The sequence below is a fragment of the Balaenoptera musculus genome, chromosome 5, assembly GCF_009873245.2.
Source record: "Balaenoptera musculus isolate JJ_BM4_2016_0621 chromosome 5, mBalMus1.pri.v3, whole genome shotgun sequence".
NCBI lineage: Eukaryota > Metazoa > Chordata > Mammalia > Artiodactyla > Balaenopteridae > Balaenoptera > Balaenoptera musculus.
The window spans coordinates 63,571,197-63,594,867 of NC_045789.1; the positions used below are offsets into that span (position 1 = coordinate 63,571,197).

Consider the following 23,671-nt stretch of genomic DNA (forward strand, 5'->3'; position numbering starts at 1 on the left):
TCTTACGTGAGATTTCTTAATCTGGCCTCATTTGGCATCATCGGTGAAGGAGCACCATCTCTTTCCCAATGGGTAGGCTTGGAGAGGTAAATTTGTTCGAACTTCAGCAAGTATCTTGGCTAAAATGAAAACAAAAACAATGGAAAAGGGTAAATAATTTTTTTCCATAAACAATTTAATGATTCCATTTTAATCAACATTAACATTTTGAGTAGAAACAGCTCTAGAAAATGCCAAAATTAATCCACTTTACTAAAATGGTGACTCTCCCAAGGCAACATCCATATTCCACAGATGTCAAGTTTTATACTTCATCACTTTCTTAAGGTGGAAGACAAAAGGAGATTTAATATATCACAAGTAAATAAAGACTAAGCTCTGAGTTCATATCAAACAACTGAAATGGATTTGCATTAATGATCTGTATAGCTGTTTCATGTGCCCTCTCCTTAGTTTAGGTCAGGTTAACAAAGTTATCAGAAAACAAAGAAAAGATAAATTCATATAATTAGAAGCATGTTCTAAACTAATCAACAGAAGATAGAAAAAAAGTAAACCTAACTCTTCAATTAAACGTACAGAAGACATCGGTACTAGCTATGGGGCAAGATGGATGAGCTGATTTTGGACCCCTCCTTGTACACTGTCAAAGCCATTCTGACTCTGGACAATGGTGGAGATAGATTTTTTGCCAAGTACTGTGACGACAGCTACCCCGGTGTCAAGGAGCAAAAGGCCTTTGAGAAGAACACTTTCAACAAGACCTGTCAGACTGACACTGAAACTGCCCTCTTGGGAGGCCTGACAGTGGTATGCAAAAGCAGTATCGATCTCTATTTCTATACGATTGGCAGCTCATACGAAAATGAGATGATGCTCATGGCTATTCTGAACTGCCTCTTCTTCGACTCACTGAGCCAGATGTTGAGGAAAAATGTAGAAAAGCGAGCTCTGCTGGAGAACATGGAGGGGTTCTTCTTGGTTGTGGATGAAATCGTAGATTGGGGGGTGATCCTAGAGAGCAATCCCCAGCAATGGGTACAGCGGGTGGCACTAAGGGGAGATGTCCCCCTTACAGAGCAGACCAAGTCTCAGGTGCTGCAGTCAGCCAAAGAACAGATCAAGTGGTCACTCCTTCGGTGAAGACCTCACTGTTCCTGGCTCCTTACCCCCTCAAAAAATCCACGTCTGCTATGACTTCTCATCCAGTCCCCCAACTAATGCTCTCAGGGTCATCTCGGGGATCACAGGGATCCTTAGATCTCCATCCTGTCTGTGGCTGCCTCCCCCACAAACCTGTATACACTTCCCATTCCTTCGCACTCTTTTTTGCAGTTCTGGGACTAAAGCTCTCAGCAGACTTTTGGACACAGGGCAGTGGAAGAACCCTCTTCCTTTCTCAACTGGATGATGCTCCCATGCTCTCCTATCCCCCATATTTTCTCCCCCACTTCTGTGCTCTTTGGCTGCAGCTACACTTCAGATCAAAGCAGGAGAAAGAATGTGCTGAGTGCTTTCCTCCCTTTGTCTTTACCCTGCCTTCATCCCAACAGCCCATGAAGGGGAGGGAGAGTGAATTCTTTTCTACAGAACGAGTGGGGGTGGGGAGAGGCATATCATGTCTCGGCCGCAGCCCTGCATGCTGGCCTCAGTATTTTCCCCCATTCCTTCTTACTGTCCAGGACTCCAGCCTTGGAAAAAAGCTTGGGAACACTCATAGGCAGGGGACAGAGTGGAATAAGCAGTGATTTAAATTTTATTGGAGAGGGCCTATAACATTCTGTATTTCAGCCACAGCTGCATGTTTTACCCTGATCCTGGCTTATAGTTTCAAAACTGCTGTGGTCTGTGCGTACTCATTGTGGGAGTGTCCATCTTTTTGTCCGATACCTTAACTCTCCACTTTCACTACCTGTGGGATCTCTGCCTGGCTTGTCCTCTCTGTGCCCTGGAGCAAAGCCAGTCCCTGAACTAAAACCCCATTCTAGTCTTGGGAAGAAGAGTTTCTGCTCAGAACTGGAGACAGGGTAGAATTTATGACTTGGGCCTCTGGGATCTCTCAGTCCCCTTCTCCCCGCCTCATGCATTTCATTCTTCTGTCTTGGGTCTGAGATATCTGCTTAACCCTGTCCTCTCTCTGCCTCAGCCTTACATCCAGGCAGTAGGTCTGGTCATCTGGTCACCTCCCCTCCCTAGTTCACTGAGAGAGGTGCCTCTCTTCAGAAAACTTTAGGGATTTGGATTTCCCCAGGAAGGCAGAGGATGGAACACCCACTGTTGGGTCTCATCTCTCCCCTTGACCCAAAACTTCCCACAAAAATGTCTCAAGAGGGCTTCCCTGTGGTGCAGTGGTTGAGAATCCGCCTGCCAATGCAGGGGACACGGGTTCGAGCCCTGGTCTGGGAAGATCCCACATGCCGCGGAGCAACTGGGCCCGTGAGCCACAACTACTGAGCCTGCGCGTCTGGAGCCTGTGCTCTGCAACAAGAGAGGCCGCGATAGTGAGAGGCCCGCGCACTGCAATGAAGAGTGGCCCCCGCTTGCCGCAACTAGAGAAAGCCCTCGCACAGAAACGAAGACCCAACACAGCCAGAAAAAAAAAAAAAAAAAAAAAATGTCTCAAGAAACCTTCCTGAGACTTAGCGTTTTGCCCCACCTGCCAATTCTCCAAAACTGAAGTGGGGTGGATAACTGGGCATCCTTGGGGGGGAATTTTTGTATAAGAGATGTATAGAGTCAGGATGACAGCCACCTTCATATACTGCTCTGTGCAAAGAGGAATTAAAAAACACATAGAAAATCCTAATTACTATTCTACATAAAGGAATGAGAATTTCCAACCCTGGCTGACTTTAGCTCAGTCCATAGTTAAGAAAGAAAGAAAGGAAGAAAGGAGAAAGAAAAGTTTTCAATTAAATATCTATCTGCTACCCAATAAAACAAGATCCATGCGAACTTTCCAGAGCTAAATGGATAGTGGATTTCTCTCTAAATCAAATATATCAGAAAAGGAAAAGATGGGACTAAGCAGACCACTAAAGGAAAATTATTAATACCCAAGTTTCCCAAACTGGAGTAGGTAACGAGCAAAGAGAACTAGTGGTGATAATGAACCAAAAGGAATTCAGCCATCCAACTACTCATTTCCACTATTACCCTAATCTAGGACATTATTATCTGAAACTTCAGCTATTCCAAGATTTTAATCTGACTCTGGCCTCTTCCCACTCCAAGTAAACACCATTTCCAAAGTAACCTTTTTTTTTTTTTTTCCCAAAGTAACCTTTTAAAAATAACGCTTCATGTACATTCTTTGACAATGCTTCCACAATGCCCCATGACATCCAATGACATCCAAAGCATGTGACAATCTGGTTCCATCTTATCTTCCACGAACACCTAACAAAAACAGATCAAACCAAAAACAATATACTGACTACTGTGGTCCCTCTATTCCAGCCACAAGCCAAAAACACAAAGTATTTTCGCTGAAATGATTAAATATCTTTTCCCTACTAAGACAAACACCCTTCACAGTCAGCTTAAGTCCCTCCCATCTTTTCCACTAAGCTCTGATAGCCAAGCTTGAGAGATCTTTTCCTTTGGTAGTACTTATTCCGGCACTATGAAGCTGCTATGTTATATTGTTATCTCTCTTGTTCTGAAAAGACCATGAAGAGAAAACGCCGTTAAGTATAGGAAAGGCATTTTACACCCATTTTTCCAACAGAGTGCCAGAAGAGCCAATTATTTTTGTTCTTAACAGCAAAAGTCTGTGCAGCACCTCCAACCAGAATGAGAATAATACATCAGCCCTTACAAGATAAGCTACAGAAAAGAGGGACTGAACTGGCAGGAAATAATAATCTCTCCCTCTGTCTAATTCTACTTCTTCTCTACCTCATTTTTTTTTTAGCTTTCTCTGTCCCTCAAGGCCCATCATGCTGCCTCTCTACTCAAAAACTAAGGACATGGGAATTCGCTGGTGGCCTAGTGGTTAGGATTCTGGGCTTTCACTGCCGTGGCCCAGGTTCAATCCCTGATCAGGGAACTGAGGTCCTGCAAGCCAGGCGGCGCGGCCAATAAATAAATAAATAATGTTTAAAAAAAAAAAAAACTAGGGACAGTCATTTTTTGGACTACACACTTATTTACAATCACTCATGTAAAACTAGATTCTAAAATGATAGCCTTGCTATGATTTAACAATGCTGAAAACACGCATATGCGTAAAAAAAAAAAACTACAATGAACTTAGAAAAATTAAAAGAGCTAATATATTTGGGTGATTTTCCCTTATTATCTCTTATATTGATATAATAATGTATTTCGTGCAACAAATAATCAAGGGAAAAAGGTCCTTCACCTATTTTTCTTCTGATTCCTTACTCTGTGAAAGAAAAAAGTGGGATTTTCTGAGGCAATATGACTATTTCTGGTTTGCTTCTCTTTGTAGTTCATCATACCTCTGAGTTTCCTCTTCCTGGCTATTAAACACATACTATCTGAATAAGAATTAGGGTTTTACATTACTTGCAAAAATGCATCTCTCCATTAGTAAGAATAAATCAGGAGCTGATTGAAACGTTCTAAGTACACTAATAAAAACACCTCCTAACTTTTTTTTTTTTAACCTTTAAGCCAGGTGAGAGAAGGACCGAAATTTCAAATCAATACCCTTATTTATGTTATTTTATTGAACCATCTTACCGGTTCTTCAACTTCTCCACTAGCATGCTGAGCTTCGGCTTGTAGGTCTATAGGTGGAGCATCTTCCACAATTCTTTGAACAGACATCTGAATAAACTCATCAAAAGAATCCAGCTGTTGTCTCACCAAGCCTTTCTCATCAAAATAGGAACTGGGAAAATATTTGAGTTCATAATCAGTTACAACTCAGTGATGTTTTCTAGCATATTTCCCCATTTTCATTATCATCAAATTCGACAAATACTAATCATTAAATACCAACACTCTGCACCCATCACTACATAAAATACTATGAGGTATACAAAAAAGAGGTGAGACTAGGAACACTTTCTTTGTAGAACTTATTGTTAAGTTTGGGGAAATGAGACATACTTGTGGGTAAAATTATTAAAGCATAACATAAGAACTATAAGGAAGCCCTAATTTATAAATGTCCTTTATAGATAAATTTCATCCAACCTCTTGAAACATTTCTCAAAACTAATGAAATGCATAGTCAAAGAGAAAAATAAATGACAACATGGACAGACCAAGAGAATATTATGCTAAGTGAAAAAAGTCAGAGAAAAATACCACACGATTTCACTCATACGTGGAATCTTAAAAAAAAAAAACCCAAACCAAAACCAACCGACAAACAAAAGAAAACAAAAGCTCACAAACACAGAGAACAGATTAGTGGTTACCAGAGAGGAGGGGGTTAGTGTGTGGGTGAAATGGGTGAAGGGGGTCAAATGTATGGTGACGGATGGTAACTAGACTGTGGTGGTGATCCCTCTGTAGTGTATTCAGATGTTGAACTATAACGCTGTCCACCTAAAACTTATAAAACAAAAAAAAGCATGGAAAAAAAGATAAAAATAAGAACTTTAATTTGAATAAGAGGGAAGAAAATGATATCAATGACTAAAATATAGCATGTGTAAGAACTTCGGTTTTAGGTTAAAGATTATTCTACTTTGAATATGTTAAAGGTAAGATGAGACTAAGTCATTCAAGTGAAAATACTCAGCAAATGACTGATTAAAAATGGAGCAAGGGTAAGAGATCAAAGCTATTAGTATAGACACAGAAATCACACTGAAGCCCTAAAGAAGGACAGAGACTCTAAAAGAGTAGACACACTGTTTGCAAGAGGAATCTCTCCCCTCACCACCACACAGGAAGAGCTGCATAGCTGGACTTAGCTCCTTGCCCTCTCTGCCTAGTAACTAACTCCCCCCATCCTCACATCAATTTTCTGAGACAACATGCGTAGCCCAACTAATCATCAGCCTCCCATTTTGGCATCATCAGATCACCTCACACGTCACTGGCCAGCCTACAGATTGGCTGGCTTTGGGTCAAGGTTCCACCCTGATTCAATCAACCATGGCCACCAATATTAGAAGCTCTCTATGGCAGAGAACACAGTACACATTCATCCCTGTATAAGGCACAGACTCAAGAAGAGTGGAGGCAACTTCCTTCAGTAGAGACTGTGAGCTGACAGGAAAAAAATTTCTCACAACCATTTGGGTCAGCCACTGGTACATAAGCACATGGAAAGCACAATCTGTAAGGTAAACAGCAATGGTTTTTATGGACAATTTACAATGAAAAATCTTTAAAAAACTATGGACAAGTTTCATCCTCCCAGGAAGCTGAACCATAGTTACTCTCCCCAAAATCATTAGGACAGTACTTCATTAGAATGCCATCCCTTAAACACCTAAACTATTTGAATAGTTCTTATTTATGGTATCTACTACCATGACGATTGTCCAAGAGACATCTTACTGAAGTCACTATATATTAAGTAATATCACATTTACAGTGCTTGGGAAAGATCACTTGATATTAAATAGTGAAAAAACAAAATGTCATATCACAAATAACTAAAGCACCTATAATCAATTAAAATATAAAAATCAAACGGCATTTTATTCTGTAACAAATGTTAAATGCAAGGACTTGTCAAATAGCATATATAATCCTTGAGCAATTTGTCACATAAGTTGAAAACAATTTTTTTTTGGCTAAGATCAAAATATTCTTTCTCCCTGGCAATCACAGAATATAGGCATACTCCAAATATCTGGCTAGTTATTGTTTCCTAGTAAAATGTCTCTTCGTGTTTAATACTCAAAATCATAGAAGATACAAATGTCTCAATACAAAGTGTTTATAGCCCATGTTTAATAGGAAAAATAAATACATACTTACATCCCCAAAACTCATAGTTTTAACAAAACAACATTCAGCAAAGGTTCAGTTTTATTCCATATACAACTGGTAGAATGTCAGAAGCTCAGAAGCTTGTGCTCTTTGAAAAGGGAGAGTGTCAACTGACAGGATGTGCATCTTGGAGACGGTGGGGCTCAAACAGGCATCAAAATGTTACTATATACAAAGCACCTGTCAGTTTGGTAAGTGAGGAGACTTGTAGCATTTTATATCCTAACATAGCAGGATGTTACTTTATTACTTAAAAGTTACTTCTCTTACCTATATGTAAGGCTTCCTGCTGAGTTTTATTACAGTTTAATTACACTTAGAATTGGATGGGAATGTGGGTCGAAATACCACCTGTTATAACTTTATCCATTTAAAACAAGGAGAAAACCAAGAGGAATCAAATTAACAGCACCAGTAATTTAACAAATAGGCAATCATGTGCCTCCTGATACAAAGCACTGAGAGCAGAACATCACTGTTGCTAAAAGTAATCATCTGAACCTAATCATGAGGAAACATCAGACAAACCCAAACTGAGGGGCAGTCTAAAACATAATTTGCCTATATTCTTCAAAAATGTCAAGGAAAAAAAAAAAAAAAAAAAAAGTGAGGCCATGGGAAGCTGTGGAGAGATGGTGAGTTTGAGAACCAAAACAAAAATAGGAAAGAGGAAGATTGAGGAACTGTTCTAGATTATAGGAGACAAAAGAATAAGTCATGAAAACAAGATGTAATATATAATCTTATGTTGGATCCAGGATAAGAAAATTTTTATTATGCTATGAACATTACTAGGACACTGGTAAAATCTGCGTAAGGTCTCTAGATTAAATAAGATTACTGTATCAATTAATTTCCTTATTTTAATAAGATTATGATTATGTAAAAGAATATTCCTAGGTAAACAACTGACTCTCAAATATTTCAGAAAAAAAAAATACGTAGATAGAGAAAGAATAAGGCAAAGAAAACACAGCATAAGGTTAACATTTAGGGAATCTGGGTGAGGTGTACATGAATTCTTTGTGTAACTTTTCTGTATATCAAAATACTTTAAAAGTTAAATAAAATGACAAACCAGCTCTCATGCAGCATATTCCCATAGAACATCTAATTTTCAAACACAGAATAAGCAGGAAATCCCTCTACAATTTACAGTGCCTTTTAAAACTTCTTCAGTTTGGTCTAAAAAGTTACCTAATTACAATCCAGCATGCCTCTTGCCACAAATCTGGTGTGATTTCATCATCATCCTCATCATATTGCATATCTGCAAAAAAAAAAAATCATTCTCACTTGCAATAAATACTACTAGCTCACATCTTACTATGATGTGAAGTAGCAAAAACACATTTACTCTTTACTAAATAAAAAACAATCACTTTATCCCACTTCTTTAGAATTTCAGTCATCACATTACTTGAACTGTAATGAAACAACATACATAGGTATATATGTACACATACATAGGTCTACGTCACATAGGTATTCTCCCAATACACAAAGAGGGCTCATTAGAAAGGTTCAGTGCAAGTCGTGTGAATTTGTAACTGTTCCATCGTCTCCAAGAAGCCCACATAATTCTCATTACTAACTAACTATAATGATAACTAGGAGCAAGCTCATAATCCTCTGATCAATAGGCTCCTCAGAGACTGGAGTCAGAGATCAGGTTAAGAGGGAGGAGTCAGCAAAGGACTCCAATAGCTGGGCAATACCTTAAGGTGGGCTGTCTATTACAGCAACATTTCACACATGGACAGGGATGACAGGCTGTATTTTCCAAAGATGGCCACAACTATCTTCCATTTCACATGCTCTTTTATAAAGTGATCTTGACACTCCTACCATCAAGATATAGGGGGTCTATGCTTCCTCCCCTTGAATCTGGGTGGGTTTTTGACTCTCCCATAACTAAGAGAATACAGCTAAAGCAATGCTACACGATTTTAGAAGCTAGGTCAGGAAAAACAATGCAATTCCACCTTGTTTGCTGAAACACTTACTTCTGGAGCCCTGAGCTGCCATTAAGAACTCCTACTACTTAGGTGAGAAAATCTAAACAGAGGGCCCACTTACGAGATGCTGCAATCAGCAATCCTAGTCCTTGAGTTTTCCTAGGCTAGATGCCAGACACATGAGTAAACACTCCAGATCACCCAGCCCCCAGCAGTCAACACTCAGCCTTTGTGTCTTCCAGACATCAGGCAACAGACAAGCCATTCCTACTATGCCTGTCCAAATTCCTGACTCATTTATTTAATCCATGAACATATTAAATAATTTTTAAGCAGCAAAACTTTGGGGAGTTTGTGCAGCAACAGTAATTTATAAAATGGGGCATTTGAAAAATCAGTGTGCACTGGTGCTAATATTAGTCTCATCTTCTTATGCAAAAGAATAAATGTGCTGTATTTTTGTTTTTCTATATACTGACCAATATACAGTCTGTAAAACTTAACCTTGATTCAAAATTTGATACATATCCAAAATAAATTATTAATAAGTGCTTCTTGAATGGTCTGGAATTACTGACTCCTACACATGGGGGGAAAGGTAAAATAGACAAAGGTATCTAAAATGGCTTGGAGATTTCTAGCTTTGATGGCACACTAGATGTTATTATCACAGCCACCCAGGAGAAGTAGGAAGGTTGGAAAAGGAGAGGTAATAATGAAGCCAGTTTTAGTTATACTTGTAGATCATTTATCCTTTTTAACATTTTTATGTTTTCTAGCCTCTGAGAAATGAGACTATATTACCTACTCAAAAAATTAAACTGAAAAAAATTTTTTTCAATTTTTTCCTCAGGAGTTAAGAAAAAGAATACAATGATGCTAATAAATTTCTAGACGCAAAATAAAAATGAGACAGAAGTTTAAACAGTAGAGTTTAAGTTTTTGCTTCTATTTTCTCCATGAAGTAGCTGAGGGAATAAAGAGAAATGTAAGCGGTGGCCAGGAGATTGGGAGCTAGAAGAAAACGAACTTTGAAATAGCAGCTTTGGAGAACGGAAGAGGGAGCATTAAAAATATACAATGAAAATACACTACACGTGACTACGAACTCTACATGTAAAAAGAAAACAAAGACATACTGTCCCTGTTCGTTAAAATACATACCATCTAGAACTGTGTCATCTCGCGGAAAATGTAAAGGTCATCTTTTACGATAATTTACTTAGGCATATGACAGCATGAAGGAACGCCAAACTAAACCAAACCCTGCCCCCGCTCCGCACACACACACACAAACTATATTCCTTGTCCCCGGAGTTCTTCCAGAGCCTAACACAATGCCTGGCACAGGCTGACGCTCAAAAATCCAACTATTCATAAATTCATTAAATCTGGCCTTAAGGGAAATCAAGAAAGGATTCCTTTGCTTCAAAGTCGGAACAACGGAACCTGTCGCATGGTTCTGCGCGCTATTTTCAACACGGGAAGGGAGTGTCAGATTCACCCAGGGCAGACAGAGGAGAGAACAACAGTCACCCTGACCAAGATGATAAAGGCTACGTTCCCTGCACCCTCCACCTCTCAAAATCTCGGATTCGTTCGCGGCCTCGGGAGTGTGGGGAAACGACTGGGGCCATGGTGCGGCGGGCCGGGTAGGAGGCCGCAAATCCTCAATTCATCCAGCTACCCACGTTTCCCCCCTTAGATGGGTGGCCACGGAGTGTTCTGAGTAGTCACCTACCCTCGTCCGCGTCATACATATTGGCAAACGGTTCCCGAACGCCTAACTCAGGAAATCACACACGGAAAGGCGCGCAGCTGCTCCGACGTCCGCAGCGTGAGGCGAAGTAATTTCCGTCTCCGGCGTTCCCAGAATACTCTGCGTCCCACACGAAGCTCCGCCCACAAAGACGCCAATTAAGGTCTGCGCCTGCGCGAAGGGTAGGTTAAGCTGCGTTAAGGTTTAGTATTGTGCATGCGCGATTTGTGGGCTGAAGTTTCCCGTGCCTGACAATGAGGCCCGTTCCTTGCAGTTTGAGTCGGATCCAGCCAATGAAACTTTGTGTTTCAGTGTTGTTGCACAAATAAATAATGGCACCTAAAAAAAAAAAAGTCAAGAAGATTTAATAATAAAGAGTTTCGTTGTAGCCATGCTTTATTTTTTTCGGTTCCAAAGACTTAAAAACACGAAGCTTTAAAAAATGATTTCTGTGTACATAAACCATAGTCAAATTTTTAAAAAATGTTTAAGAAATATTACTTTTAACGTTGCACAAATAATGACACCCAAAAAAAAAAAAAATAAAGCCAAGAAGATGTATTAATAAAAGGTTTTAATTGTGGCCATAAGTCTGCGGCATTAGATTTTCTATTTTCCAGTCCGAAAGACAAAACAACACGAAGCTTTAAAAAATGTGATTTCTTAACAGCAGGTAGTGCCAGCGGCGCGTTTAAGAAGTCTGAAAGTGGATAAACCCTCACTCACTAGCCTATTCGGCCAACCCACCCCAGTTTAGGTGCCCGGAGCCTTTATCTCCGCTTTAAATGGGCTCTCTGACCACAGAGCCTTCATCGCGAGAACTCACGAGATTAGACGCGGGAGGAGGAGCTGAAGTGCGACGCTGAAAAATGACAGCTCTCAGGTAGTCCCGGGCTGTCGCTACTGTTTTACGCACGTCTGGGGCCACAGAGCACGCGTGAAAAGGTGACTCAGCCCCTTTGCCCACGCCCGCGTTTCTCATGCTGCCCGCGCGCCTCACTTGTAGGCTGCTGTGCAGCCTTCTGCGGGGATCCACTCCCACGATAGGGCTCCATGGCCTCCGGGAGAAGCTCCTCGAGAGGAGAGGTGCAGCCAACGCCACCTCCCAGCACCCATCCGGCCTGGGATGTGGGCTTCCCCGTGGCGCGACAGCGACTGGGGATAACCAAGGAAGGGCTGACATGGAGGAGAGTTTTCTGTTCCCCGAGTACGTCCCGGATCCGGAGCCCGCAGTGACCCTCCAGGACCAGCTGCGGGAGCTGCAGCAGCGGCAGGAGGAGGAGGAGCGACGGGTGCTGCAGCGACGGGAGGAGCGGCGGCAGCAGAAACTACGCACCGGCTGGCGGGGGCACCCGGACCCGACGGTGCCGCCCAGCGGCCTGAACTGTTCGGGTTGCGGGGCGGAGCTACACTGCCAGGACCCGGGAGTGCCCGGTTACTTGCCCAGCGAGAAGTTCCTAAGCGCGGCGGCGCAGGAGGACGGCGGGCTGGCGCAGACCGTGTGCCAGCGCTGCTGGCTGCTGGTGCATCACTGCCGCGCCCTGCACCTGCAGGTGAGTCGCGAGCAGTACCTGGAGCTGGTGACCGCCGCGCTGCGGCGGCCCGAGCCTGCCCTGGTGCTCTACATGGTGGACCTGCTTGATCTGCCCGACGCCCTGCTGCCCCACCTGCCCGCGCTGGTGGGCCCCAAGCAGCTGATCGTGCTGGGAAACAAGGTGGACCTTCTGCCCCAGGATACTCCCGGCTACCGACAGCGGCTCCGGGAGCGACTGTGGGACGACTGTGCCCGCGCCGGGCTCCTGCCGCCCCCTGGCTACCGAAGGCCACAACACCCCAACGGGGACCGGCCACGGGACGGGGAGGAGAATGCGAATCTTTCGCCCAGGTCCCGCACGGTGCTCAGAGACGTGCGGCTCATCAGCGCCAAGACTGGCTATGGAGTCGAAGAGTTGATCTCCGCGCTCCAGCGTTCCTGGCGCTACCGCGGCGACGTCTACCTGGTTGGCGCCACCAACGCTGGCAAGTCCACTCTCTTCAACACGCTCCTGGAGTCCGATTACTGCATCGCCAAGGGCGCTGAGGCTATCGACAGAGCCACCATCTCCTCTTGGCCTGGTGAGCCTTAGGACGCCCGTCACCTTCGTATTTTTTTTTTAATATTTATTTAGTTATTTGGTTGTGCCTGGTCTTAATTGAGGCAGGCAGGCTCCTTAGTTGCAGCACTTGGGGTCCTTAGTTGCGGCAGGCTGGCTTCTTAGTTGTGGCAGGCATGTGGGATCTAGTTCCCTGACCAGGGATCAAACCCAGGCCTCCTGCATTGGGAGCGTGGAGTCTTACCCACTGCACCACCAGGGAAGTACCCTCCTTCGTTTTCTGAGAAGCTGGAAGTCTGATCGTAGTTCAGGCACCTAGTCCTATATCCTTCCTTAATGTACACCAGGGGCTGGCTGGGGGCTTCCTTTAAAAATTCTCTACCTACTTCGGTCACATTTCTCTTTTGTGTCAGTTTAATGCTTGGAAATTCAATATATGTTTTAGTAACTTTCCAATAGAAATAATTAGAGTACTTCTAGGTACCAGTCACTGTTCTAGGCACTGTAGATGAACCAGGGGACAAAGCAGTGTCTGCTCTCTTGGAGGTTTCCCTCGTAACTTTAGTTCTTTGTATGTTTCTCCAGAAAGTCCTTTTACTTTCTAAACCTCCCTCCACCCTTCAGTCTCACTCTTCATATCTTGAGTTTAGTCAGGAGAGTACTATACAGATTTAACATTTGAATAATTCACTAATGCAATATGATATGTGGCTTTGTTGGAAAGAAATTTCAACTTTGTGACTTCAAGAAACGTCTGTAGTAATTGCAAAATGGGTCCTTCTGTGACCTGTTTGTATCTAACAGTTGGCAAAACGAACTACTTCATTTGATCCTTTGAAACCAGTATTGAACTTTGCTTGATAAGCTGTACTTCTCTGTCAGGGACATTGGTTGACTTATACACAGAAGTGCTTTTATACCGGCTAGGAGTATGCAGAAGATGGAAAAAGATCAGGCCTATAGATTTGGCATTCAAATTCTGGTTGAGCTTGTGGGCCGATCTCTGAACCTATTGCCTCATCTGTAAAGTAAGAATAATTTTGTGGAGGGTTGTCATGAAAGTTAAGAGAAATAATCACAGTATCCAAGACACTGTAGATCCTCATAAATGTTTTATTCCATTTTCTTGTACAACGTTTATAACAACGTATGTATTCTTTGGTATTTCAGGTACTACATTAAACCTTCTGAAGTTTCCTATTTGTAACCCAACTCCTTACAGAATGTTTCAAAGGCAAAAAAGGCTTAAAAGAGGTGCAACTGAAGCAGAAGAAGATCTCAGTCAGCAAGAACAAAATAAACTTAATCTCTTGAAAAAGCATGGTTATGTAGTAGGTAAGCATCTTCTATAGGAAAACTCTTCCTTAGGTCTATGCTAAAATTTTCTGTAGAACAACCTGAAATAGAGCTCTCTGGGGCTAGCCAGTTTTTGTGGGGAGACACTTCCTCTTTCTGGAACATAGAGGCCTTTTAGAGGCAAGGCTACTGTTTGGAAACCCAGAATTCATTGTGTTGGGAAAATTGAGACAGTAGATACTTGGAGAAATCCAGGAAAGGAAATGCAAATAACTGCCTATCTGGCCACTGTCAGCAACAGAAGCATTTTCACTAAGATACCAGCCCCCTCCTTACACACCAGTACAAGTTGTTGACCTGTAGCAGGTTTAAATTGGATTCTCCCCCTTTCCTTGGTATCTCTTTATAACCTGTCTTTACTAAAAACAGTTTGATTCCCAGCACTCTCCCCCTTCGCCCAGTGTGCACAGCCAGCCACACATACTTGATCATTGCAAGAGTCTGACTCCCACTGCATTTAGAAATAAAGCAAAAGTATCATTGTGGTCTCACTTCCTTCCAAACACCACTGTTAGTCCTAGTAACTTCTTCGAGGCAAACATAAGAACTACCTGTCTCGAGTCAAAAGCTTTAAAGGAGTGACTACTAACTTCAGTATAACTTGTTCTAGGAAGAGTTGGAAGAACATTCTTGTATTCAGAAGAACAGAAGGATAAAGCTGCCTTTGAGTTTGATGCCGATTCACTTGCCTTTGACATGGGAAATGAACCTGTTATGGTTGCAGATAAATCCACCAAACGAGTAGAATTGACCCCACAAGATGTGAAAGATGCCCACTGGTTTTATGACACCCCTGGAATTACAAAAGAAAATTGTGTAGGTATTTAATGTATTTTAGAAACATTAACTTTCAATTGCAAGAGTACTGTCTTAATTGGCAGAAAAAGAGGTATCCTTTCATTTTAGACTCAGTTCTGATTCATGCATAGAAGCGTTTCAGGGATGAATCTATATGCCATCAAGTACTGTATGCCATTTGGTAGACGTCACTGCTAACAACCTACTTCTATCCTTGTGGTTGTTACCTTAGTTAGGGAGACATTTACAGAATCCTAGATTTTGAGGTTGGAAGAAGTCATACATATCACTGCAGTCCAGCCACCTGTTCCATGCTTGAGTTCCCTCTATAACATATTCACCAGGAGGTGCATCCACCTTGAAGTAAGGAGTGACTCACCATCAGCTGAAGCAGTGTCATCTCACCTCCCAAGGTCACCCTGCTCTTTATATTGAGCCGAGCAGTGTCCCTGTAATTTGTACCTATTGTTCCCCAAAGGTGTATGGAACAAATATAATGTCTAGTTCCCTTTGCCAGACATTGAAATGTTTTAGAGTATAATATCCTCTCTCTTCCTCACTCTACCCTTTTCTTCTCTTTCATTAGTTCATCCAACAGACATGGAGCACTTACTGTGCTGACATAATCTAGACGGTTTGTCTTCATTTCCTATAGCCATTCTGAGAATAGGCTATGAACAAAGGACCCTTTCCAGAATGAATTCTAATTTGTTTTTGTTCCTGAAAGTATGACACAAAGAACTAACTTTCTTATGTAAGTGCCCTCAGATGAACCTAATTTAGAATAGGATCAACTCTACCTATCTTGCCCTTGTATATCTTTTCAGTCCAGTTGCAGGATCTCCCGGGCAACTTTGATTTTATCTTAAATTCAGCCTATATCCTACATATTTGTTATATCTCAGAACCTTTTATTCATTTGCAGTTTTTTTTTAATTTATTTATTTAATTTATTTATTTTTGGCTGGGTTGGGCCTTCATTGCTGCATGTGGGCTTTCTCTAGTTGCGGCGAGTGGGGGCTACTCTTCGTTGCGGCGTGTGGGCTTCTCGTTGCGGTGGCTTCTCTTGCTGCGGAGCATAGGCTCTAGGCATGCGGGCTTCAGTAGTTGTGGCACACGGGCTCAGTAGTTGTGGCACACGGGCTTAGTTGCTCCGCAGCATGTGGGATCTTCCCGGACCAGGGCTTGAACCCGTGTCCCCTGTGTTGGCAGGCGGATTCTTAACCACTGTGCCACCAGGGAAGCCCTCATTTGCAGTTTTGATCATTATCCAAGTCATTGACTGAATCAAGTGTGTATCCAGGATACTGCCTTTCAACAGATCCACTAATCAGCTTCCTTTGAATCTGGTTAGTGACCAGGTTCTAAATCACCTAGTTATCTCTGTATATCCCTGTGAAACAACATTAGATTCTTAGATACTTTTCCTTCCTTTGCCTCATCAGAATCACTTATAGTTTCATTCTCAGAATTTGATGTACCTATATAGATCTTTTAACTTTTTTTTTTCTCTCCTAGAATAATTGTGTCCAGTCTTTACTTCCTTAGCAATCCAGAACTTCAGAGTAACTGTACTGCTTCCTAGTAATGTTCTATGACCTTAACTTCACCAACTCATTCTTCAGTTTTAGGCTCAGTTAGGTCAGGGATAGCAGTTACTTCAGTCATGTATATCCTCTTGTCAGTTAGTCAGAAAGGCAAGACTTTGCTAACTCGCAAATTCAGATTTGTTAATTTGCAGTGAGACCTTCAAGTTTTTAGATATAAGAGTTCTCTCAGGCAGTTTGATTTTCTGTCAGTTTATTGATATATTTATTTAATGCCTTGAACCAGTGTTTCCCAAACTGAACCAAGGAACTCTATTGTGAAGTATTAACGTCTCTGCTAAAAGGGTTAAAATATTTCTTTACTGCACGTGGCTTTTAATGTGCTTTTCAAGCACAAATACTGAAGAAAACTACTAACAGCCCCCTTAGGTATTCTCTTGTGAGTCTCCCTAGATATCACATATTTTGTTATCTCCTTGTTATTTTTCTTAAGAAGCAAGTTCACAAAAGATTTTTCGCCATTTTTTTACTTTCTCAAAATTTTTTAAATCAGATTTTGATTCCCTAAGTCTTACCAGAATCTTGTACCGCCTGGCTTTTCTTTTCCATTTTCTCTAGTCTATTTAGGAACTCTTCATCCTTAGAAGCCACAGGATTCATAACTTTCTCTCATTTTTTTTGCTGAGTATTTGGAGGAAATAAGGAAACCAAAGACTGGAATTTAGAAAAGCTTCTTCTAGCTCTTTACCTGCTCTAAGAATGGGGTGATCATTTTCATTTAATGCATGCATAGCTGCCACTAGGACAGAATATAGCACGTTACCTTACCTTTATCTGAAAACTACTGCTCCCTAGAAGGCTTGACGAGAGAACATATTTTCTCTCCTGGGATTGAATCATCAGTGTCTTCAGTTCACAGCAAATCTGACAGAATTCGGAGGATGCTGCTGTTTCGTATTCCTGTAAGGTTATTTTGCCATTACTCAAGATTAAGTTGTGAAACAAGAGTAAAGCCATTTATAAATTGATTCATTTAGAAAGAATATGTGAATTTTATGTGCAGCAAATTCTAAAATACATACTTTGATTTATTGTGAAGCCTGGAATATATAATAACTTTTTATCTTACAGGTAAAGCACAATATATCAGACATTCATTGAAAGTAATTCTCTAAAAAATCTGCCCTCTGCTTTACAGATTTTAAGTCTTCTAACAGAAAAAGAAGTAAATACTGTTTTGCCAACACATTCCATTGTTCCAAGAACTTTCGTGCTTAAACCAGGAATGGTTCTATTTTTGGGTGCCATAGGCCGCATAGATTTTCTGAAGGTAAGGAAAGTCCGTACCATTGAAAAGTGACTTTAGTATTGGGATTTACTTTAAGGAAGCAGATATACGATCAAGACTAGCAAAATGTTGATAACTAGGTCATGACTGTGGGGGTTGGCATACTATTCTTTTGTGTGTGTTTGAAAATGTCTATAATAAAAACCTGGGATAATGAAATGGGGGGAAAAAAAGTAATAAGTCTTAAAAAACTATATCTTCAATAGGCAGTCGAGTGCCCCATACAGCTTGGCATTAAGCAAAGATACTTTCCCTCTCCTGTGGTATTGTCTTATGTGGAAATCAGAGGTCATACCTTTAAGTGCAGGGTTAATATGCATTAAATAAATTCCACGCTCTTTATATTCCATGATGTGTATACTTTTATAGATGTGTTTTTGGGTTTGGTATTCATTTACATAGCATCACTCAGAGATTTTAGAGCATCTATAGAATTGATCCCTGTTTTTACCAAAGTGAGGAGAAAAATGGAAAATGAAACATAGATATGTCCAACAACACTGAATGCAACCTGCAAGCCATTGCCTTAGCACACTTCTTGGTTTTGTGTTTGTTCATAATTTGTTGGAAATTTAAGCATACACACTTAAAACCTTATGTATTTCCATAGAGACCATAGAATGTTAACATTTTAAACCAAACTTTACACAGGGATACTTAAAGCAGACAGTATTTTCTTTTGTTTTTTATAATAGACGTTTGTTTGGTTTTTTTAAGTATCAACAAACCTATGGAAGAAATCATAGTTTTATATAAATGGGTGAAATGCAGTGCTTCTGCCATATTTTGCCCCCCCCACCTTGTTTTTTTTTTGGCTGCACTGCACGGCATGCAGGATCTTAGTTCCCCAACCAGGGATCGAACCCATACCCCCTGCAGTAGAAGTGCAGAGCCCTAACCACTGGACCACCAGGGAATTCCCCCAATTTTTTTTTTTTTAATCATACCTTGTAATGTGCTGGTTTTGCAAGTTTTTCGTTGTATAAAATAAGTTCCTTCTTCCTTTCTTAAGGGAAATCAGTCAGCTTGGTTTACAGTTGTGGCTTCCAACTTCCTTCCCGTTCACATTACTTCGTTGGACAAGGCGGACACTATATATCAGAGGCACAGGGGTCATACGTTACTCAAGGTGAGGCAACACGCTTTGATGGTTGCATAGTTAGGTTAACACACCCTGTGATAGTCCCACGGCCCTGCTAAAAAAGCCTTTGTTGGACAGAACCATCTTTGTTACACTCTCAGCTAGCTCTCCCCTGACCCTGTTCACCTTGAGGATTTTGACTATAACGTGAGGTGGGCTCCTATAGAAAAGGGATGTTGGATTGGACTGATCCTAGAATAGTGACAGAGCTGGGTTTTCTCTAGGTCATACTGTCCAATACGGTAGGCCCGTGTGCCTATTTAAATAAGTTAATTAAAATGAAATAAACTTTAAAATTTAGTTCTTCGCTTGCACTAGCCACTTTTCAACTGCCCAGCGGTCACATCATTGCAGAAAGTTGTGCTGTATACTGTGAGAGAAGAGAAGTTACAGATTTTCTCACAACTGGGTGACGCTACTGGCATCTAGTGGGTGGAAGCCAGAGATGATGCTAAACGTAATGCGATACACAAGACAGCACCTCACAACACAGAATTATCTGGTCCAAAAGGTGCGTAGTGCTGAGTTGAGAAGCCCTCGTATGAGTGGAAAAGCTCTCCTCCCAGGTTCTTAATCCCAGGCACATACAGGTTATCGTACCTCCTCTCTCCTGCTTTACTTGCTCCTTCCTTTGACCTGTTAAGCAGTGTGTTAAAATTTCTCTGATCTTTATTTTTTAAAGATATTTATTTATTAATTAATTTATTTGGCTGCGCCAGGTCTTAGTTGTGGCACTTGGGATCTTCATTGCGGCATGTGTGTGGGATCTAGTTCCCTGACCGGGGATCAAACTTGGGCCCCCTGCATTGGGAGCACAGAGTCTTAACCATTGGACCACCAGGGAAGTCCCTCTCTAATCTTTAAAAAACAAAACAAAACTCAGTGTCCCACTCATTCCTCCTCTTTACAATCAAGTTTACTCCTGCTTCTCACGTCCCATCCTCTGCAGTCCCCGTTGTGCCCTTTCTATGCCACTGAAATTGTTGCAAGTTCACCAGAGACTGAATGGGGCCTGTTTACAGATCTTTAACCAGACATGGGTACACACTGTTGGCTAGTGTGTAGTGTATGATAGTTAAGATCTCTGGAGCCAGGCTGGGTCCAAATCCTGCTCTGCTCCACCACTTAACGAAGCTGTGTGACTAGGTAAGTTTCCTTTACCTCTCTCTGTTGCACCTACACCACGAGGTTATGGAGAAGATCAAGTGCAAGGGGACTGTTGTCACTGCTATGTAAGTATTTGTGGTGATGAAGATTATGGGGCATACCTACTGCAAAAATAGTGGGTACATCCAATGAAGAGGTGATTTACCATTAATTAATGCTCACACAACTGAAAATAAGTCAAAACACAAAATACACACCTGCCCTTCAACAAGGATAAAACCAACCTGACTTGGGAAGTAAATGCTTCTTTCTCTCTGGATTTCCTAAGAAAGCTAGAGTGAAATTAAAACTCCATCGAAATAACTGCCCTAAAGTTAATACTCCAGAGACATGTAGGATTTGCAGGGTAGGGCTCCACCCCCATGCATCTGTGTAGTCTTCAGAGTGGACTCACTGATACTTCTCAAAGCAACACTGAGGCTTCTCTCCCGGTGTAATACAAATGGTTTCTTGGGCTGCTCTGTGGCTCATCCTTGCCTTCTGGTTTTCTTACTCACCTCCCAAGTCAAAGTCAATCCTGCCTCCTGATGATCACTGAGACCAGCCTCATAGTCCAAACTGTAATCTACTTTCTTTAGGCTGTTTTGAGATCCTTAGGTATTTTCCCAGTTCCCAGTTTCACTGCCTTCTGCCCACCCTCACCCCACCACAGCTGTAGTTCTCAACCAGGGTTGACTCTTACCTCAAGGGAACATTTGACAAAGACTGGAGGCGTTTTTGGTTTTCACAACTTGGTGGATGCTGAGTAGAGGCTGCTAAAAATTGTGCAATGCACAGGACAGCCTCCCGGGACAAAGAATTATTTGGCCCAAAAGGTCAATAGTGCTGAGGTTGAGAAACCCTGCACTACGCAGATTTTTCCAAAATACAAAGCAGGCCGCAGTATTCCTTTTTGATTCTTTTCTCTTTCCTGCTTATAATTCCTTGGTAGTTCCACATTACTGAGAGAACTCTAAACTGATAGCCTCATCACTAATGCACACACACACATAACATACTCTGCACAGTTCTCTGAACTCATTATCCTTTTTCCAATTTCTGTGTCTGTACATGATACTAACCCAGGATACCTTTCCACTGAGTAACTTTAATCTATTTTTCAAATTCTGCTCTTCATTAATGTTTTCCTTGACCAAACCACGTTCATTACTTCCTTCACAATCACAGTACTTAGTAGATGCCTCTCATCACGTTTCTTACCTTGTAATTTATTTACTTGCTGTTTCCACCTTCTGATCTCCTCGGGGGTAGGGACCATATAGAACATATTGTAATAGCTATCTTTGTGTCCTTAGTGCTAAACACAGAGAGATCTGTTAATAAACAGGTAAATTATTATCCAGTTAATTCCAATTCATGGAAACACCTGTAAACATAGAAGCTGAATCTTACCCATTATCCATGTACCCTTGAGAGGTAATGAGGCAGGGATTAATCTCTGTGTCCAGCCAGGCCTGTAAGAACTAAGGTATTTGGAAGGATGTTGCTTTAATTGCCCAAAATTATTGTGTCTAAAGCTTTATGGAGGACTGTAAAAACTGTAAGCTAATAAAGCAAGATTCTGCTGTCTGGAGGTTACCACCAGATGGATGCCTGCATAGGGCCCTTGTCACTGGGATCTTAGGCTTCATCCATCACAAAGCTCCCGGGCTTTTCATTTGACCTAGAAGTGTGATATGGGTTTTTTTAACAGTTGAATGTTTAAAAGGATTTTATTCTTGATACCTGTACAGTAATATCTTATCAGTGCCTTACTTAATATTAGAGTTATCAGGGGTTTAATTTGAACTTCCACATATCTTCATCTCCTCCCAATGGAAGGTTCCAATGGGTGGAGAAGAAAGAATGGCAGGATTTCCTCCTCTTGTTGCTGAAGACATCACATTAGATGAAGGACTTGGGGAATCTGAAGCAGTGGCTGACATCAAGTTCTCCTCTGCAGGTAATTGTACACCAAGCACTTCTTTATTTTTTAGTTTGGCCACACCGCACGGCACGTGGGATCTTAACCCCCTGACCAGGGATCAAACCCGCACCCCCTGTAATAGAAGCACGGAGTCTTATCAACTGGACCGCCAGGGAGGTCCCTACACCAAGCACTTTTTAAAAGGTGAATAAAGTAGCCTTACTGACTTTTAGTATATTTTTATACAGATGTGCCTTAACTGACATAAGCTGAATATTTTAAGAAATACATACTAGATTATTCATAAGATGTAAACTACTCTGAAAATAAATCTGTACCTTTTCACAAATGCATTGTATGCTTTTAAAAAATAGAGTGAAAGACAGCAGTAGCCTCCCTTGGGTTTCCATTTTGAGCTGTGTTTGGTGTTTTTAATAAGAAGTTGCTAACACCATTTGTGTTCTGCCGTGTTCTTGCATAGGCTGGGTAGCAGTAACGCCGCAGTTCAAGGACAAACTGCACCTCCGAGGCTACACACCTCAAGGAACAGTTCTGACGGTCCGGCGCCCACTCTTGCCACATGTAGTTAACATCAAAGGAGAGCGCATCCGGAGAAGCGTGGCCTATAAAACCAAAAAGCCTCCTGCCCTTGTGTACAATCTGCGGAAAAAGAAAAAATAATAAATATATGAAGCTGACCTGTTCACATTGAACATTAATGATATAGAACATACTGTGTACATTGCATTGCATTAAATATTGCTATAATAAAGCCTTCCGCCACCCTTTTTAAGCTACCAAGGACCGTGCCTCTTTTTAATGAATTGAGTTTGTAAACACAAGTTATTTTTTGGTAGGGTATGTATATGTGTGTATCTATGGTTCAAATATACCTAAAATGGGGTTCTGCTACATTCAGGTTTCTCCCACTACTATTTTTTTGAAACCAGATGGCATTTCTAATTTGGAGTCTAGTTGAGAGAGCAGCTTAGCAGTTGCCATGTGAAAAAATGGCAGAAAATCAATTTCTCCAAAATACATTGGCTTAAATGAGATAGAAGTGAGTATGTGGCTTTGCTCCACGTAGTCATCCAAGGACCCGACTGGGGGAACGTGCCGCAGCTTCCATCTCTGGGTCTAAGGTGGTTGCTCAAGTCGTCATCCTTTCGCAATGGGAAAAAGAGAAGAGAGTGAAGAGCATGCGGCTCCCCTACTGAAAAGAAGGGGGAAGTGCTGGAAGTTGCCCACTCACAGCGTCCATTGCTCAACAGTTACACGGCCACACCCCCCATGGGGAAGCTGGAGGATGCAGAGGGAAATGGGGATTTCAGACTTGTATTACTTAAGGGAAGAAGGGGAGAATAGAAGCTGGAAAACAAGAAGTTTCCCTTACATAACCTAAAAGGGCCTGAAAATCTTAGAAAAGAATTCATGTTATGTCTTTCTGGCATTCGGTTTCTTCTGCAAGGATCAGAGCACTTTAACCATTTTATCAACATTTGCCTGTAAACACTGTATAACATTACATCAGTCAGAAGTCTTTACCTTTATGTATTCCTAATTGAGTAAGTGGCACTACAGCTGTGGACAATTAACTGGCCAGTCAAGTCCCAGATCCCAATGTTGAGATAAAAGCTCGTGGAGTAAGCTGGCCTGAAACGCAGATCCATG

General features: G+C 41.6%; 3 protein-coding genes across 4 annotated transcripts in view; 2 read left to right on the plus strand and 1 right to left on the minus strand.

Annotated features, from left to right (window-relative positions):
* The window catches only part of POLR2B (RNA polymerase II subunit B), a 46,850-nt gene extending 35,448 nt beyond the window's left edge, over positions 1 to 11,402 (minus strand). The window contains exons 1-4 of the mRNA XM_036852914.1: positions 10,627 to 11,402; positions 8,125 to 8,197; positions 4,711 to 4,861; positions 7 to 119 (exon numbers count right to left, since the gene is read on the minus strand). Coding sequence (XP_036708809.1) covers positions 7 to 119; positions 4,711 to 4,861; positions 8,125 to 8,197; positions 10,627 to 10,645 — 356 coding nt within the window. The 5' untranslated portion in view covers positions 10,646 to 11,402. The remainder of the gene's footprint in view (positions 1 to 6; positions 120 to 4,710; positions 4,862 to 8,124; positions 8,198 to 10,626) is intronic.
* Positions 479 to 2,181, plus strand: LOC118895593 (coatomer subunit zeta-1-like). Its single transcript, XM_036852918.1, has one exon. It carries the CDS (start codon positions 610 to 612, stop codon positions 1,141 to 1,143), a length of 534 nt encoding a protein of 177 aa, XP_036708813.1. The 5' UTR covers positions 479 to 609; the 3' UTR covers positions 1,144 to 2,181.
* Positions 11,403 to 11,488: 86 nt separating the features above from the next.
* On the plus strand, positions 11,489 to 22,802 carry NOA1 (nitric oxide associated 1). 2 transcript variants are annotated; one of them, XM_036852915.1, is made up of 7 exons: positions 11,489 to 12,759; positions 13,908 to 14,072; positions 14,704 to 14,909; positions 17,637 to 17,768; positions 18,799 to 18,915; positions 21,916 to 22,036; positions 22,482 to 22,802. In XM_036852915.1, exons 1-7 carry the CDS (start codon positions 11,625 to 11,627, stop codon positions 22,679 to 22,681), a joined length of 2,076 nt encoding a protein of 691 aa, XP_036708810.1. In that variant the 5' UTR covers positions 11,489 to 11,624; the 3' UTR covers positions 22,682 to 22,802. The 2 variants fall into 2 exon arrangements, with proteins under 2 accessions (XP_036708810.1, XP_036708811.1); XM_036852916.1 differs by lacking the exon at positions 18,799 to 18,915.
* The last annotated feature ends 869 nt before the right edge of the window (positions 22,803 to 23,671 follow it).

Excerpts from the sequence above, each read along its gene's own strand:
- LOC118895593 (XM_036852918.1), top strand. The coding sequence starts at position 610 with ATGGATGAGCTGATTTTGGACCCCTCCTTGTACACTGTCAAAGCCATT.
- NOA1 (XM_036852915.1), top strand. The coding sequence starts at position 11,625 with ATGCTGCCCGCGCGCCTCACTTGTAGGCTGCTGTGCAGCCTTCTGCGG. Across the intron at positions 14,910-17,636 it reads GAATTACAAAAGAAAATTGT|ATTTTAAGTCTTCTAACAGA; the intron begins GTAGGTATTTAA and ends TCTGCTTTACAG. Across the intron at positions 18,916-21,915 it reads GGGGTCATACGTTACTCAAG|GTTCCAATGGGTGGAGAAGA; the intron begins GTGAGGCAACAC and ends TCCCAATGGAAG.